The sequence below is a fragment of the Kogia breviceps genome, chromosome 1 (assembly GCF_026419965.1).
Source record: "Kogia breviceps isolate mKogBre1 chromosome 1, mKogBre1 haplotype 1, whole genome shotgun sequence".
In the NCBI taxonomy this organism is placed as follows: Eukaryota; Metazoa; Chordata; class Mammalia; order Artiodactyla; family Physeteridae; genus Kogia; species Kogia breviceps.
The window spans coordinates 38083718-38101002 of NC_081310.1; the positions used below are offsets into that span (position 1 = coordinate 38083718).

Here is a 17285-nt window from a genome sequence, read left to right on the forward strand (position 1 = left end):
CCGGAGCCTGTGCTCCAGGGAGAGGCCACAACAGTGAGAGGCCCGCATACCACAAAAAAAAAAAAAAAAAAAAAAAAAAAAAAAAAAAAAAAAAAAAGTCTGTTTTCTTCAATTGTATTAGAACATAATCAATTTCCTTCTAGATTTACTTACACTTTTCAGGTGGTGTTATTGTAATAGTCTGAGCTGTAAATTCTTCATCAAAGTATCTGGTGTCTGTCTCAGATGTTACTTGAGGCTTAAAAGGAGGTACAAGCTGTAAGAAGCAAAAGAGTACTGTTAACAGACTCAGTTTAGGAAAATTCATTTCTAGGATAAAATTAGAGAGCAAATACTAAATGAATAGTGCAAGAGGCTAGACTGCTCAGTGACTATGTAAGGTAGATGTGGTATTTGGCTTCAGAGTCAAGACTAAACACAGAACAGTAGGTACCTGGTTGTTCTATATAATATTTGAGGGATTATGTGAAACAGAATAATTGAGAACCAAAGAACAGGGTGCTTCCATGTCCTGGCTATTGTAAATAGAGATACAATGAACATTATGGTACATGACTCTTTTTGAATTATAGTTTTCTCAGGGTATATGTCCAGTAGTGGGATTGCTGGGTCATATGGTAGTTCTATTTTTAGTTTTTTAAGGAACCACGTAAGTGTCCATCGACAGACGAAAGGATAAAGAAGATGTGGCACATATATACAATGGGATATTACTCAGCCATAAAAAGAAACAAAATTGAGTTATTTGTAGTGAGGTGGATGGACCTAGAGTCTGTCATACAGAGTGAAGTAAGTCAGAAAGAGAAAAACAAATACCATATGCTAACGCATATATATGGAATCTAAAAAAAAAAAAAAGGTTGTGCAGAACCTAGGGGCAGGACAGGAATAAAGACGCAGATGTAGAGAATGGACTTGAGGACACAAGGAGGGGGAAGGTTAAGCTGGGATGAAGTGAGAGAGTGGCATGGACTTATATATACATTACCAAATGTAAAATAGATAGCTAGTGGGAAGCAGCCGCATAGCACAGGCAGATCAGCTCGGTGCTCTGTGACCACCTTGAGGGGTGGGATAGAGAGGGTGGGAGGGAGGGAGACGCAAGAGGGAGGAGATATGGGGATATATGTACATGTATAGCTGATTCACTTTGTTATAAAGCAGAAACTAACACACCATTGTAAAGCAATTATACTCTAATAAAGATGTTTAAAAAAAAAGCAAGAAACAAAAAATAGGGTGGGAAGAGGATACTGAAAAGTCTGTCCTAATATTTTTTCCTAGTAAAATACATACAAAACCAATGGATTTGGGCTGCTGAAACAAAATGTAGGATCTTCCTAGTGCAGGAAAAGCACAACCTTGCTGGCTTTCTCTAGTTCTTCCTGGTGCCTAGCTGAACAGGTTATTATTAAAAATGCAATTTAATAAAATAGTTGTTACCTACACAGTTGTTATGTAGATCACAGATTGAGTGCTGCCTCTATACTTGGCAAAGAAATATAACTCTGCTTACTTGAAACCCTCTGGAACAGGGGTTCTTGGCAGCCCCGAAGTGACGTGCAAACGTTTTGTCCATAGATTTTATCCCGTTCCTCAAAAGGAACCATGACCCAAAAGATTAAGAGTAACTGTTCTATGGTTGAGAGGACTGGACTCATTCGCCTCTGACCAGCAGCAGGCATGGGGTGGGGGAAAGTCTTGGGGTGCTGGAGACTACAGAAGCCTGAGCCATGTGAACCTCCACTTCTGCTACCTCTGTTGGCTGGGAGGGACTGGAACCAGGAGGGGGCTCCTGATTCTCAAGGCTCCAGCCTCACAGTTGAGAGTCTACAGGTTTCTTTTTAACATAGGAAGCCCAGACTCAGGGCGTGGAGACAGAGCATGTGCTCTGATGAATACCATTCAGATAGAAAAATGGAAAACAGAGTGACAGAAATTAGTATATTTTATAAAAATTTTACATAAACAAATACACAACTGGCATCATTCAATGCATTTTCCTCTGTTACTGCCACCAAATTTATGTTAAATGAGACAAAAACCTTTAAATTATTCTCCAGACAATGTTTTTTTTAAAATTCATGCAATTTTATTTATTTTTTTTACATCTTCATTCGAGTACAATTGCTTTACAATGTTGTGTTAGTTTCTGCTGTACAACAAAGTGAATTAGCTATATGTATACATATATCCCCATATCCCTTCCCTTTTGAGCCTCCCTCCCACCCCTCTAGATCATCACAAAGCATCAAGCTGATCTCCCTGTGCTATGCAGCAGCTTCCCACTAGCCATCCAGTTTACATTTGGTAGCGTATATATGTCAATGCTACTCTCTCACTTCATCCCAGCTTCCCATTCCCCACTGTGTCCTCAAATAAGTTCTCTACGTCTGTATCTTTATTCCTGCCCTGCCACTAGGTTCATCAGTACCATTTTTTTAGATTCCACATATATGCATTAGCATATGGCATTTGTTTTTCACTTTCTGACTTACCTCACTCTGTATGATAGACTCTAGGTCCATCCACCTCATTACAGATAACTCAATTTTGTTCCTTTTTATGACTAATATTCCACTGTATAGATGTGCCACATCTTCCTTAGTCATTCATCTGTTGAAGGACATTCAGGTTGCTTCCATGTCCTGGCTATTGTAAATAGAGCTGCAGTGAACATTGTGGTACATGACTCTCTTTGAATTATGGTTTTCTCAGGGTATATGACCAGTAGTGGGATTGCTGGGTCATATGGTAGTTCTATTTGTAGTTTTTTAAGGAACCTCCATACTGTTCTCCATAGTGGCTGTATCAATTTACATTCCCACCAACAGTGCAAGAGGGTTCCCTTTTCTCCACAACCTCTCCAGCACTTATTGTTGGTAGATTTTTTGATGATGGCCAGTCTGACTGCTGTGAGGTGATATCTATCTCATTGTGGTTTTGATTTGCATTTCTCTAATGATTAGTGATGTTGAGCATCTTTTCATGTGTTTGTGGGCAATCTGTATATCTTCTTTGGAGGAATGTCTACTTAGGTCTTCTGCTCATTTTTGGATTGGATTGTTTGTTTTTTGTGCTATTGAACTGCATGAGCTGCTTGTATATTTTGGAGATTAATCCTTTTTCACTTGCTTCGTTTGCAAATATTTTCTCCCATTCGGAGGGTTGTCTTTTCATCTTGTTTATGGTTTCCTTTGTTGTGCAAAAGCTTGTAGGTTTCATTAGGTCCCATTTGTTTATTTTTGTTTTTATTTCCATTTCTCTAGGAGGTGGGTCAAAAAGGATCTTGCTGTGATTTATGTCATAGAGTGTTCTGCCTATGTTTTCCTCTAAGAGTTTTATACTGTCTGGCCTTACATTTAGGTCTTTAATCCATTTTGAGTTTACTTTTGTGTATGGTGTTAGGAAGTGTTCTAATTTCATTCGTTTATATGTAGCTGTTCAGTTTTCCCAGCACCACTTATTGAAGAAGCTGTCTTTTCTCCATTGTATATTCTTGCCTCCTTTGTCAAAGATAAGGTGACCATATGTGCATAGGTTTATCTCTGGGCTTTCTATCCTGTTCCACTGATCTATATTTCTGTTTTTGTGCCAGTACCATACTGTCTTGATTACTGTAGCTTTGTAGTATAGTCTTAAGTCAGAGAGCCTGATTCCTCCAGCTCTGTTTTTCTTTCTGAAGATTGCTTTGGCTATTCGGGGCCTTTGTTTCCATACAAATTATAAAATTTCTTGTTTTAGTTCTGTGAAAAATGCCATTGGTATTTGATAGGGATTGCACTGAATCTTCAGATTGCTTTGGGTAGTACAGTCATTTTCATAATGTTGATTCTTCCAATCCAAAAACACGGTATATGTCTCCATCCGTTTGTACTGTCTTTAATTTCTTTCATCAGTGTCATACAGTTTTCTGCATACAGGTCTTTTGCCTCCTTAGGTAGGTTTATTCTTAGGTATTTTATTCTTTTTGTTGCAATGGTAAATGGCAGTGTTTCCTTAGTTTCTTTTTCGGATTTTTCATTGTTAGTTATAGGAAAACAAGAGATTTCTGTGCATTAATTTTGTATCCTGCTACTTTACCAAATTCATTGATTAACTCTAGTCATTTTCTGGTGGCATCTTTAGGATTTTTAGAGTACGTTTTAGAAAACCAAGGGATGAGCAGAATTAAAAGCATTTTTTCAAAATAAAGGACCACAGTTCAGTTTGCAGCACATGTTACAAAGCATTTTAAATTTATTTTCTTTTTAACATTCTTTCTCTATGCCCCCAGTACACAGATATTCTAAAGTCTCTATAATTAGCAATCACTTTTGGGGGAACTGAAACAAATTCAGGTTCCACTGATGAGCGGTAATGGCTGCTAAGGTACCAGAACACGTTTCTAGCTCCTCTGTTAGGATGACTGGAAACAAGCAAGCAGTTCACTCCATTGATGGAAACCTTCCCTCTTCCATTCATTCAAAAGCTCATTCTCACACTGTTTTGTTTTTCTTCAAGACTTTTCAACATCTGACACATATACACATGCATCACCATTACACCTCCTTCCCAATAAAATAAAAGTTCCACAAGAGCAATGATTTTTAAAGTCCCTCTCCGGCATCATACACATGCACACAACACCAACGATGATAGTGACTGGAGAATTTTTGGTTTTCCTTTTAGAAAACTGAGGGATAACTGCCTGTCTGGCAGGCAAGTAGGAGACTGGGATTATGGTTGTGACTTTCTTTCTGATTCACCATTCTACAAATGTTCAAAAAATAGGTCTCATCCTTTCAATAAAAAAAATTAACCATAAGAAATTCTTCAAGCAGAAATGGGCTTCTATTGGGCATGTGGAGTAGGTTTTGCTTACCTCTGCCCACCCTTCCCATATGGTTCCTTCTGATGGCAGAAATGTAAATCTTAAATCTGCCTTCAAGTTAGGGGAAAGCTGTTATCTTTTTAGATGAGAGAGAGAATGGTCAACTGAAACTTTTAAAAAACTGAAACAAATCTTTAAACAGTTTTCAAAAGATTACAGGGAGCTTAAACTAGTCTCTGTTAAACTGTCATGATACTACATTTACCTGACCTCCTCTCTCAAACAGCTGCCCTCCCCATTACTTTCTATCCTCACACTGCTTCATTTTTCATTAAAAGACTTTTCAACATCTGACACATACACACCTATATATACAGAAGCAAAATACATGTTTATTGTCATTACACCTCCTCCCCAGTAAAATATAAGTTCCACAGGGTAAGTACTTTTAAAGAACAGTTTTATGATTGACATACAATAAACTGCACACATATCTTAAGAGTGTACAGAGAAATGGTATACAATTTGATGTTTTGACATATGTATATACCCATGAAATCAAGATGATGAACATACCCATCATTTGTAGATATTTTCTCATAACCCTATGTAATCCTGTCTTCTCTTCTATCCCCTTGCAGGCAATAGCTGACCTGCTTTCTGCCATGAGTGATTTGTTTATATTTTCTTGACTTTTACGTATTTGGAATCAAATAGTATGTATTCTTCGTCTGGTTTCTTTCACTTAGGATGATTATTTTGACACTCATCCACATCACTGCTTGTATAAATACCTCATCCATTTTACTGTTGGGTAATATTCCATCATACAGATGTACCTCAATTTGTTTATCCATTCACCTCTCCATGGACTTCTGGGTTGCTTCTAGTTTGGGGCTATAACAAATAAAGCTGCTAGGAATCTTTATGCCCAAGTCTTTCCCAAAGTAGTTGCATTGCTGCATGTTCCCTTCGACAGTGAAGAAGAGTCCTAGTTGTTCCACAGTCTTGCCAACATTGTTTTATTCTAATATGTTTCATTCTATATTCTAATACGTGGTGGTATTTCACTATGTTTTAATTTATATTTCTCTAATGAATAATCAATCACCTTTTTCACAAGTTTATTTCTTCTTTGATGAAGTGTCTTCTCAAATATTTGTCCTTTTTTTTCCCTTCTTATTAGGTTTAAAGAGTTCTTTATACACTCTGTATGCATGTCCTTTATCAGATTTGTGATTTTGGCTACTCTCTTCGTTCTCTTATCGGTGATTTTGAAGAATACACATTCTTAATTTTGATAAAGTCTGATTTATTACTTTTTTTCTATGGATCATGCTTTGCCCTTGCCTAAGAAATCTCTGCGTAACCTAATACCACAAAGATTTTTCTCCTGTATGTTCAGAACTATAATACATTTGGAGTTAATTTCGTATATACTGCAAATTATTTTTTTAAATGGATGTCCAATTGTTTCAGCACCAATTGAACTATATACTTTTATTGAAAGTCAATTAACCATATATATGTGAGTCTCTTTCCAGATTTTCTATTGTGTTGTATTGATCTCTTTGCCCAACTTTATGGTGCATAAAGATGTTATCTGTTCATTAACAAGCTCTCTTGATTTGATTACTGTGAGTTAATAATAAGTCTTGAAGTCAGGTAGGTAGGCCCTCCAACTTCATTTTTTTGTCAAGTTGTTCTGGCTCTTTTAAGTCCTCTACATTTCATATGAATTTTAGAATCAAACTAATAATCTCTATAGAATAACCTCCTAGGGTCTTGGTTAGAGTTGTGCTGAATTTATCTATAAATTTTGAGAGAACTAACATCTTAAAAATATTGAGTCTTCTAGATCATGAACACAGTACATCTTTCTATTGCTTTAGGCTGTTTTTAACTTCTCCCAACAATTATTTTAGTTTTCAGTATAAAGGTCTTTCAAATCTTGTTAAAAGCATCCCTAGAAGAGACCTTCAAGATGGCAGGGGAGTAAAGACGTGAAGATCACCTTCTTCCCCAGAAATACATCAAAAATACATGTACATGTGGAACAACTCCTACAGAACACCTACTGAATGCTGGAAGAAGACCTCAGACTTCCCAAAAGGCAAGAAAATCCCCACATACCTGGGTATGGCAAAAGAAAAAAGAAAAAAGAAAAAAAAAAAAAAGACACAAAAGAATAGGGAACCTCTGGGATGGAGCTGCGAAGGAGGAAGTTTCCACACACTAGGAAGTCCCTTCACTGGTGGAGACAAGGGGTGGGCACGGGGGAAGCTTCAGAGCCATGGAGAAGAGCGCAGCAACAGGCATGCAGAGGGCAAAGTGGAGAGACTCCTGCACAAAGGATCGGTGTCAACCAGCACTCACCAACCTGAGACGCTTGTCTGCTCACCCGCTACGGCAGGTGGGGGCTGGGAGCTAAGACTTGGGCTTCACAGGTCAGATCCCAGGGAGAGGACTGGGGTGGGCTGTGTGAACACAGCCTGAAGGGGGCTAGTGCACCACAGCTAGCTGGAAGAGAGTCTGGAAAAAGTCTGGATCTGCTGGAGAGGCAAGAGACCACTGTTTCAGGGTGTGCGAGAGGGCATTCAGAGCACCGCCTAAATGAGCTCCAGAGACGGGTGCGAGCCACGGCTATCAGCTCGGACCCCAGAGGCGGGCATGAACTGCTAACACTGCTGCCGCTGTCACTAAGAATCCTGTGTGCAACCACAGGTCACTACCCACACCCCCCTGGGAGCCTGTGCAGCCCGCCACTGCCAGCATGTGATCCAAGGACAACTTTCCCAAGAAAACACACAGTGCACTTCAGGCTCTTGCAATGTCACTCTAGCCTCTGCCGCCACAGGCTTGCCCCACAATCCAATTGTGACTAACATACCCCTCCCTCTCCCTGGCCTGAGTGAGCAAGAAAGCCCTAATCAGCTGCTGATTTAACCCTCTCCCGTCTGGGCAGGGAATAGACTCCTGAGGGCAGCCAACACACAGAGGAGGGGCCAAAACCAAAGCTGAACCCCAGGAGCTGTGTGAACAAAGAAGAGAAAGGGAAATTTCTCTGTGCAGACTCAGGAGGAGTGGATTAAATCCCTACAATCAACTTGATAAACCCTGCATCTGTGGAATACCTGAATAGACAACAAATGTTCCCCAAATTGAGGTGGTGGACTTTGGGAGCAACTGTAGACTTAGGGTTTGCTTTCTGCATCTAATGGTTTCTGGTTTCATTTTTATCTTAGTTTAGTTTTCAGTGCTTAATATCATTGGTGGATTTGTTAATTGGTTTGTTTGCTCTGTTCCTTTTTAAATTTTTTTGATTTTTTTCCCCTTTTTCTCTTTTTGTGAGTGTGTATGTATATGCTTCTTTGTGTGACTTTGTCTGTTTAGGTTTGCTCTTACCACATGTCCTAGAGTCCCGTCTGTTTGTTTTTTAAATTTCGTTTCTTTCTTTCTTCCTTTTCTTCTGAGCTATGCAGCTGGCGGGGTCTTGGTCCTCTGGCTGGGTGTCAGACCTGAGCCTCTGAGGTGGGAGGGCCGAGTCCAGGACATTGGACCACCAGAAACCTCCCAGCCCCACGTGATATCAATTGGCGAGAGCTCTCCCAGAGATCTTCGTCTCAACACTAATACCCAGCTCCACCAACGGCCAGCAAGCTCCAGTGCAGGAGGCCCCATGCCAAAAAACTAGGAAGATAGGAACACAATCCCACCCATTAGCAGAGAGGCTGCCTAAAGTCATACTAAGTTCACAGACACCCCAAAACACACCACCGATGCAGCCCCACCCACCAGAACACAGGTTCCAGTCCCCTCCACCAGGAAGCCTACACAAGTCACTGAACCAACCTCACCCACTGGGGGCAGACACCAAAAATAATGGGAACTACAAACCTGCAGCCTGTGAAAAGGAAACCCCCAAACACACTAAGTAAAATGATAAGACAGAGAAATATGCAGCAGACGAAGGAGCAAGGTAAAAACACACCAGACCAAATGAATGAAGAGGAAATAGGCAGTCCACCTGAGAAAGGATTCAGAGTAATGATAGTGAAGATGATCCAAAATCTTGGAAATAGAATGGAGAAAATACAAGAAGTGTTTAACAAGGACTGAGAAGAACTAATGAGCAAACAAACAATGATGAATCAACACAATAAATGAAATTAAAAATACTCTAGAAGGAATCAACAGCAGAATAACTGAGGCAGAAGAATGGATAAGTGACCCCGAAGATAAAATAGTGGAAATAACTGCTGCAGAGCAGAATAAAGAAAAAAGAATGAAAAGAATTGAGGACAGTCTCAGAGGTCTCTGGGACAATATTAAAAGCACAAACATTCAAATTACAGGGGTCCCAGAAGAAGAAGAGATAAAGAAAGTGCTTGAGAAAATATTTGAAGATTATAGTTGATAACTTCACTAACATGGGAAAGGAAATAGTCAATCAAGTCAAGGAAGCACAGTCCCATACAGAATAAATCCAAGTAGAAATACACCAAGACACATATAAATCAAATTATCAAAAATTAAATTCAAAGAAAAAATATTAAAAGCAGCAAGGGAAAAGCAACAAATAACATAAAAGGGAATCCCCATAAGGTTAACAGCTGATCTTTCAGCAGAAACTCTGCAAGCCAGAAGGGAGTGGCATCATATTTAAAGTGACAAAAGGGAAAAATCTACAACTAAGATTACTCTACCCATCAAGGATCTCATTCAGATTTGACAGAGAAATTAAAACCTTTACAGACAAGCAAAAGTTAAGAAAATTCAGCACCACCAAAACTAGCTTTACGACAAATGCTAAAGTAACTTCTCTAGGCAGGAAACACAAAAGAAGGAAAAGACCTACAATAACAAACCCCAAACAATTAAGAAAATGATAGTAGGAACATACATATTGATAATTACCTTAATGTAAATGGATTAAATGCTCCAACCAAAACAAACATATTAGCTGAATGGATTCAAAAATAAGGCCTATATATATGCTGTCTATAAGAGACCCACATCAGATGTAGAGACACATACAAACTGGAAGTGAAGGGATGAAAAAAGATATTCCATGCAAATGGAAATCAAAAGGAAGCTGGAGTAGCAATACTCATATCAGATGAAATAGACTTTAAAGAAAAGACTATTACAAGAGACAAAGAAAGACACTACATAATGATCAAGAGATCAATCCAAGAAGGAGATATAACAGTTGTAAATATTTATGTACCCAACATAGGAGCACCTCAATATATAAGCAAATGCAAACAGCCATAAAGGGGAAATTGACAGTAACACAATAATAGTAGATGACTTTAACACCCCATTTTCACCAACAGGTAGATCATCCCAAATGAAAAGAAGTAGGGAAACACAAGCTTTAAAAGTCACATTACATCAGATGGACTTAATTGCTATTTATAGGACATCCCATCCAAAAACAACAGAATATACTTTCTTCTCAAGTGCTCATGGAACATTCTCCAGGATATGAATTCAGGAAAAAAACTGTTAAAAATACAAACACATGGAGGCTAAACAATACACTACTAAATAACCAAAATATCACTGAAGAAATTAAAGAGGAAATTAAAAAATAGCTAGAAACAAATCACAATGAAAACACAATGACCCAAAACCTATGGGATGCAGCAAAAGCAGTTCTAAGAGGGAAGTTTACAGCAATACAATCCTACCTCAAGAAACAAAAAATATCTCAAATAAACAACCTAACCTTACACCTAAAGCAATTAGAGAAAGAGGAAGAAAAACAACAACAAAAAGACCCCCAAAGTTAGCAGAAGGAAAGAAATCATAAATATCAGGTCAGAAATAAATGAAAAAGAAATGAAGGAAATGATAGCAAAGATCAATAAAACTAAAAGCTGGTTCTTTGAGAAGATAAACAAAGTTGATAAATCATTATCCAGACTCATCAAGAAAAAAAGGGAGAAAACTCATTCAACAGAATTAGAAATGAAAAAGGAGAAGTCACAACTGACACTACAGAAATACAAGGGATCATGAGAGACTACTACAAACAATTATATGCCAGAAAAATGGACAACCTGGAAGAAATGGACAAATTCTTAGAAAAGTACAACCTTTGAATACTGAACCAGGAAGAAATAGAAAATATGAACAGACCAATCACAAGCACTGAAATTGAAACTGTGAAGAAAAATCTTCCAACAAACAAAAGCCCAGGACCAGATGGTTTCACAGGTGAATTCTATCAAACATTTAGAGAAGAGCTAACACCTATCCTTCTCAAACTCTTCCAAAATATAGCAGAGGGAGGAACACTCCCAAACTCATTCTATGAGGCCATCACCCTGATACCAAAACCAGACAGAGATGCCACACACACACACACACACACACACACACACACACACACACACACTACAGGCCAATATCACTGATGAACATAGATGCAAAGATCCTCAACAAAATACTGGCAAACACAATCCAAAAACACATTAAAAGGATCATACACCATGATCAAGTGGGGTTTATCCCAGGAATGCAAGGATTCTTCAATATACGCAAATCAATCAATGTGATACACCATATTAATTAACTGAAGGATAAAAACCACATGATCATTTCAATAGATGCAAAAAAGCTTCTGACAAAATTCAACACTGATTTATGATAAAAACCCTCCAGAAAGTGGGCATAAAGGGAACCTACCTCAACATAGTAAAGGCCATATATGACAAACCCACAGCCAACATCATTCTCAGTGGTGAAAAACTGAAACCATTTCCTCTAAGATCAGAAACAAGACAAGGTTGCCCGCTCTCACCACTATTATTCAACGTAGTTTTGGAAGTTTTAGCCACAGCAATCAGAGAAGAAAGAGAAATAAAAGGAACCCAAATCAGAAAGAAGAATTTAAACTATCACTGTTTGCAGATGACATGATACTATACACAGAGAATCCTAAAGATGCTACCAGAAAACTACCAGAGCTAATCAATAAATTTTGTAAAGTAGCAGGATACAAAATTAATGCACAGAAGTCTCCTGTATTCTTATACACTAATGCTGAAAAATCTGAAAGAGAAATTAAGGAAACACTCCCACTTACCACTGCAACAAAAAGAATAAAATACCTAGGAATAAACCTACCTAACGAGACAAATGACCTGTATGCAGAAAACTACAAGACACTGATGAAAGAAATTAAATACAAACAAATGGAGAGATATACCATGTTTTTGGATTGGAAGAATCAACATTGTGAAAATGACTGTACTACCCAAAGCAATCTAAAGATTCAATGCACTCCCTATCAAGCTACCAATTGCATTTTTCACAGAACTAGAACAAGAAATTTTACAATTTGTATGGAAACACAAAAGACCCTGAATAGCCAAAGCACTCGAGAAAGAAAAATGGAGCTGGAGGAATGAGGCTCCCGGACTTCAGTCTCTACTACAAAGCTACAGTAATCAAGACAGTATGGTGCGGGAACAAAAACAGAAATATAGATCAATGGAACAGGATAGAAAGCCCAGAGATAAACCCATGCACATATGGTCCACTTATCTTTGACAAAGGAGCCAAGGATATACAATGGAGAAAAGACAACCTCTTCAATAAGTGGTGCTGGGAGAACTGAACAGCTACATGTAAATGAATGAAATTAGAACACTTCCTAACACCATACACAAAAATAAACTCAAAATGGATTAAAGACCGAAATGTAGGGCAAGACAGTATAAAACTCTTAGAGGAAAACATAGGAAGAACACCCTATGACATAAATCACAGCAAGATCCTTTTTGACCCACCTAGAGAAATGGAAATAAAAACAAAAATAAAGAAATGGGACCTAATGAAACTTAAAAGTGTTTGCACAGCAAAGGAAACCATAAACAAGATGAAAAGACAATCCTCAGAATGGGGGAAAATATTTGCAAACAAAGCAACTGACAAAGGATTAATCTCCATAATATACAAGCAGCTCATGCAGCTCAATATCAAAAAACCAAATAAACCCAGTCCATGAATGAGCAGACCTAAATAGACATTTCTCTGAAGAAGATATACAGATTGCCCACAAACACATGAAAAGATGCTCAAGATCACTAACCATTAGAGAAATGCAAATCAAAATCACAGTGAGGTATCACCTTACAGCAGTCAGAATGGCCATCATCAAAAAATCTACAAACAATAAATGCTGGAGAGGATGTGGAGAAAAGGGAACCCTCTTTCACTGTTGGTGGGAATGTATAACGATACAGCCACTATGGAGAACAGTATGGAGCTTCCTTAAACAACTACAAATAGAACTACCATATGACCCAGCAATCCCACTACTGGGCATATGCCCTGAGAAAATCATAATTCAAAAAGAGACGTACCACAATGTTCACTACAGCACTATTTACAATAGCTAGGACAGGGAATCAACTTAAATGTCCATGGACAGATGAATGGATTACGAAGTTGTGGCACATATATACAATGGATTATTACTCGGCCATAAAAAACAATGAAATTGAGTTATTTGTAGTGAGGTGGATGGACCTATAGTCTGTCATACAGAGTGAAGTAAGTCAGAAAGAGAAAAACAAATACTGTATGTTAATACATACATATGGAATCTAAAAAAGATATGGTTCTAATGAACCTAGGGGCAGGATAGGAATAAAGATGCAGATGTAGAGAATGGACTTGAGGACATGGGGAGGGGGAAGGGTAAGCTGAGATAAAGTGAGAGAGTAGCACTGACATATATACACTACCAAATGTAAAATAGCTAGCTAGTGGGAAGCAGCTGCTTAGCACAGGGAGATCAGCTCGGTGCTTTGTGACTACCTAGAGGGGTGGAATAGGGAGAGTGGGAGGGAGGCGCAAGAGGGAGGGTATGTGGGGATATCTGTATACACATAGCTGATTCACTTTGTTATACAGCAGAAACTAACACAACATTGTAAAGCAATTATCCTCCAGTAAAGGTGTTAAAAAAAGAAAAGTATCACTAAATATTTCACATTTCTGTTGTTATCATAAATAATATTTTTATTCATTTCCACTTTGGATTGTTGCCGCTGTATAAAATTACAGTTCTTTTTATATCCTGAACTCTATATCTTGTATCAAGTATACCCATGGGTTAAACTTTAGTAGCTTTTTTATAGATTCCATCTGATTTTCTACATATATAAATCATGTTGTTCATGAATAAAGACAGATTTAGTTCTTTCTTTCCAATCTATATGCCTTTTAAATTCTTTTCTTGCCTTACCTTACTAGAACCTCCAGTACAATGGTGAACAGAGTGAACATTTTTGCCTTGTGAAACCATTCAGTCTTTCTTCATTAAGATATTTAATATAGGTTTTCCATAGATGTTCTTTATCAGGTTAAAAAAGTTTCCTATTCCAGGTTTACTGGAAGTATTTTTGTTTGCTTGCTTTTTGGCTTAAATTAGAAATGGATGTTAGATTTGTTTTGAATGCTTCTTTTCCTGCATCCATTGAGATAAATGTGTATTTTTTTCAGTCTATTAATATGATAAATTATAGTGATTAATTGAATATTAAACCAACCTTGTATTCCTGGAATAAACTCCACCTGGTAAAGATGTGCTATTTTTTTAAAAACCTTTTTTTGGACTTAATTTGCTAAAATCATGTTAAGTGTTTTTTCTATATATATGTCTATTAAGGAAATTTGTTTATAGTTTTTTTTTTTTTTTTTTTTTTTTTTCTTGTACTATCTTTGCCTGCTTTGGGTAGCAGATTAAGCTAGCCCCATAGAATGAATTAGGAAATATTCCCTAATATTCAATTTTGCAAAAGAATTTGTATAGCACTGATACTATTTCTTACTTAAACGTTCAGTGGAATTCATTGGTGAAGCCACAAGGGTCTGGAGTCTTCTTTGTGAGAAGAAATATAATTTCTTTACAAATATAATTTCTTTAACACACACAAAGCTATTCATGATTATCTCTTTTGCTTTGGCAGTTTGTGTCTTTCAAGGAATTTGTCCATTTCAGCAAAATTGTTGAATTTATTGACAAAGGTTTTCATAGTATTTCCTTATAAACCATTTAAAACCCATAAAATCTGTAGTAAAGTCACCTCTCTCATTCATAATATTAATAATTTTCTTCTCACTTTTTTGATAAATTTTGTTAGAAATTTATCAGTCTTCTAAAAAATATTAACTTTTCCTTTCATTGATTTTCTCTATTATTTTTCTGCTTTCTATTTCATTGACTGCTGTCCCAATCTTTATTATTTCCTTTCTCCTACTTACACTGGGTTTAATTTGTTCCTCTTATTTTAGTTTCTTAAGATAGAACTGATCTTAGACCTTTCTTCTTTTCAAATGTAATCAATTGGTACTATAAATTTCCCTTGAACTATTGTATTAGTTGTATCCCACAGCTAAACATTTTGCTTTCATTTTTACTCAGTTCAAGATACTTTCTCATTTCCCTGCTGTTTTCTTTGACCCATGGATTATTTTAAATTGTGTTTAGTTTCCAAATACTTGGAAATTTTCCACATATCCTTTTGTTTTGATTTCTAATTTAATTCCCTTTCATTCAAAGAGAACATGCTTTAAATTATTTGGATCTTTTTAAATTTATAGAGAGTTCTTTTGCCCAAATATGGTATATCATGGTAAGTGTTCTGTGTGGCCTTGAAAAGAATAAGTCTTCTGTTATTGGGTGGTTTTCTATAAATGTCAGTTAGATTGGTTGATAGTATTGCTAAAGTCTTTTGTAATCTTAATGATTTTCTCTCTACTTCTATTAATTATTTGAAGATAGGTATTTAAATATCCAACTATAATTTCGGATTTATCTATTTTTCCTTGCAGTTCTATTAGCTTTGCTTTATGTATTTAAGTTTTATTATTAGGTACACAAATGATTAAGATTATTATGTCCTTTTTGTGTGTGTGTGTGTGTGTGTGTGTTATGCGGGCCTCTCACTGTTGTGGCCTCTCCCATTGCAGAGCACAGGCTCCAGACGCACAGGCTCAGCGGCCATGGCTCATGGGCTGAGCCGCTCCACGGCATGTGGGATCTTCCCAGACCGGGGCATGAATCCGTGTCCCCTGCATCCGCAGGTGGACTCTCAACCACTGTGCCACCAGAGAAGCCATGTTATGTCCTCTTGATGAACTGATCCCTTTGTTATAATGAAATAATCCTCCTTATCTTCAGTAATATTACTTGCTTTGAAATCTACTTCATAGATATTAATATAACCACTCTAGTCTTCTGTTGATTGGTATGAGCATGGAATATCATTTCCCATTTTACATATCTGTATTTTATATTTAAAGTGGGTTTCTCTAATCCACATAGAGGTGTTTTTTTGCTTTTTATCCAGTCGGACAATCTCTGTCTTTTAATTGTGTTTAGAGTATCTACATTTAATGTGATTACTGATGTTGTTGGGATTAAATGTACCATCTTGCTATTTGTTTTACACTTGTCTCATCTGGGACTTTGTTTTACACTTAGGCTATATCCCTAATTCCTTAAACAGTGCTTGCCACATACTAGTACTCAATAATACTTCCTGAATAAGTGAATATATCATTCAATCGGATGTCAGAGAACATTCAGTCTACCATTTTAGAGATGAGGAAATTAAAGCTAAAGTTAGTAAAATAACTTGCTAAAGATGATACAAATAGCAACTGAAGCAGCAAAAACCTAGGTTTCCTGATCCCAAGCTCTTTCTACTATAGTACTTAGAATGTGAAGACTTTGCATGAAAACTGTTTTTGCCTTTGATTGCTTCTCCAGACATTAAAGATATTTATGCTGGAGGACATTACTTCCTGCCCAAGCCCCCATCACACACAGAAGCAGAAGGCAATACAGTGAAACGTAAACATATGTACAGGGAAGTAAAAACCCTACAATTTCATATATGGGGAAAGATGTGAGAGAGATTGCAAAAAAATGCTACAGTACTTCAACAGAAGTATACTCACAGAAATCATCAAGAATGCTCAGACCTTGGATTTTATCACAGATTACTAGAATATACATTTAAACAATAAGTGAACAAATTTCAAATATTTAATTATTGTGGGCTGAACTGTATTCCCCTCCAAATCCATGTGTTGAAGTCCTAACCTCCCCCAGTGACTATTTGAAGATAGGGCCTTTAAAGAGATGATTACATTAAAATGGGTTATTAGCCTTAATCCTACCTGACTTGTGTCCTCATAAGAGGAGAAAATCTGGACCCTCAAAAGGACACCAGGAGCATATACACACACAGAGGACAAAGCAAGAAGGTGGTCATCTGCAAGCCAAGGAAAGAGGCTTCAGAAGAAAACAACCCTGCCAACACCTTGATCTTAGATTCCAGACTCCAGAACTGTGAGAACATAAAAATTTCTGTTGTTTAAGTCACCCAGTCTGTGGTATTTTGTTATGGCAGCCCTAGCGGGCTAACACATTAATTTTCTATTT

The 17285-nt window shown here is 37.3% G+C and overlaps 1 protein-coding gene and 1 pseudogene across 7 annotated transcripts in view; one reads left to right on the plus strand and one right to left on the minus strand.

Moving 5' to 3' along the window:
- The window catches only part of AKT3 (AKT serine/threonine kinase 3), a 379537-nt gene that overhangs the window by 11681 nt on the left and 350571 nt on the right, over positions 1–17285 (minus strand). For all 7 annotated transcript variants that reach the window (XM_067030723.1, XM_067030721.1, XM_059079103.2 and 4 more), the window contains one exon: positions 154–256. In XM_067030723.1, the coding sequence (XP_066886824.1) occupies positions 154–256 (103 nt within the window). The remainder of the gene's footprint in view (positions 1–153; positions 257–17285) is intronic.
- Positions 7107–17285, plus strand: part of LOC136793110 (zinc finger CCCH domain-containing protein 15 pseudogene) — a 50044-nt pseudogene continuing 39865 nt past the window's right edge.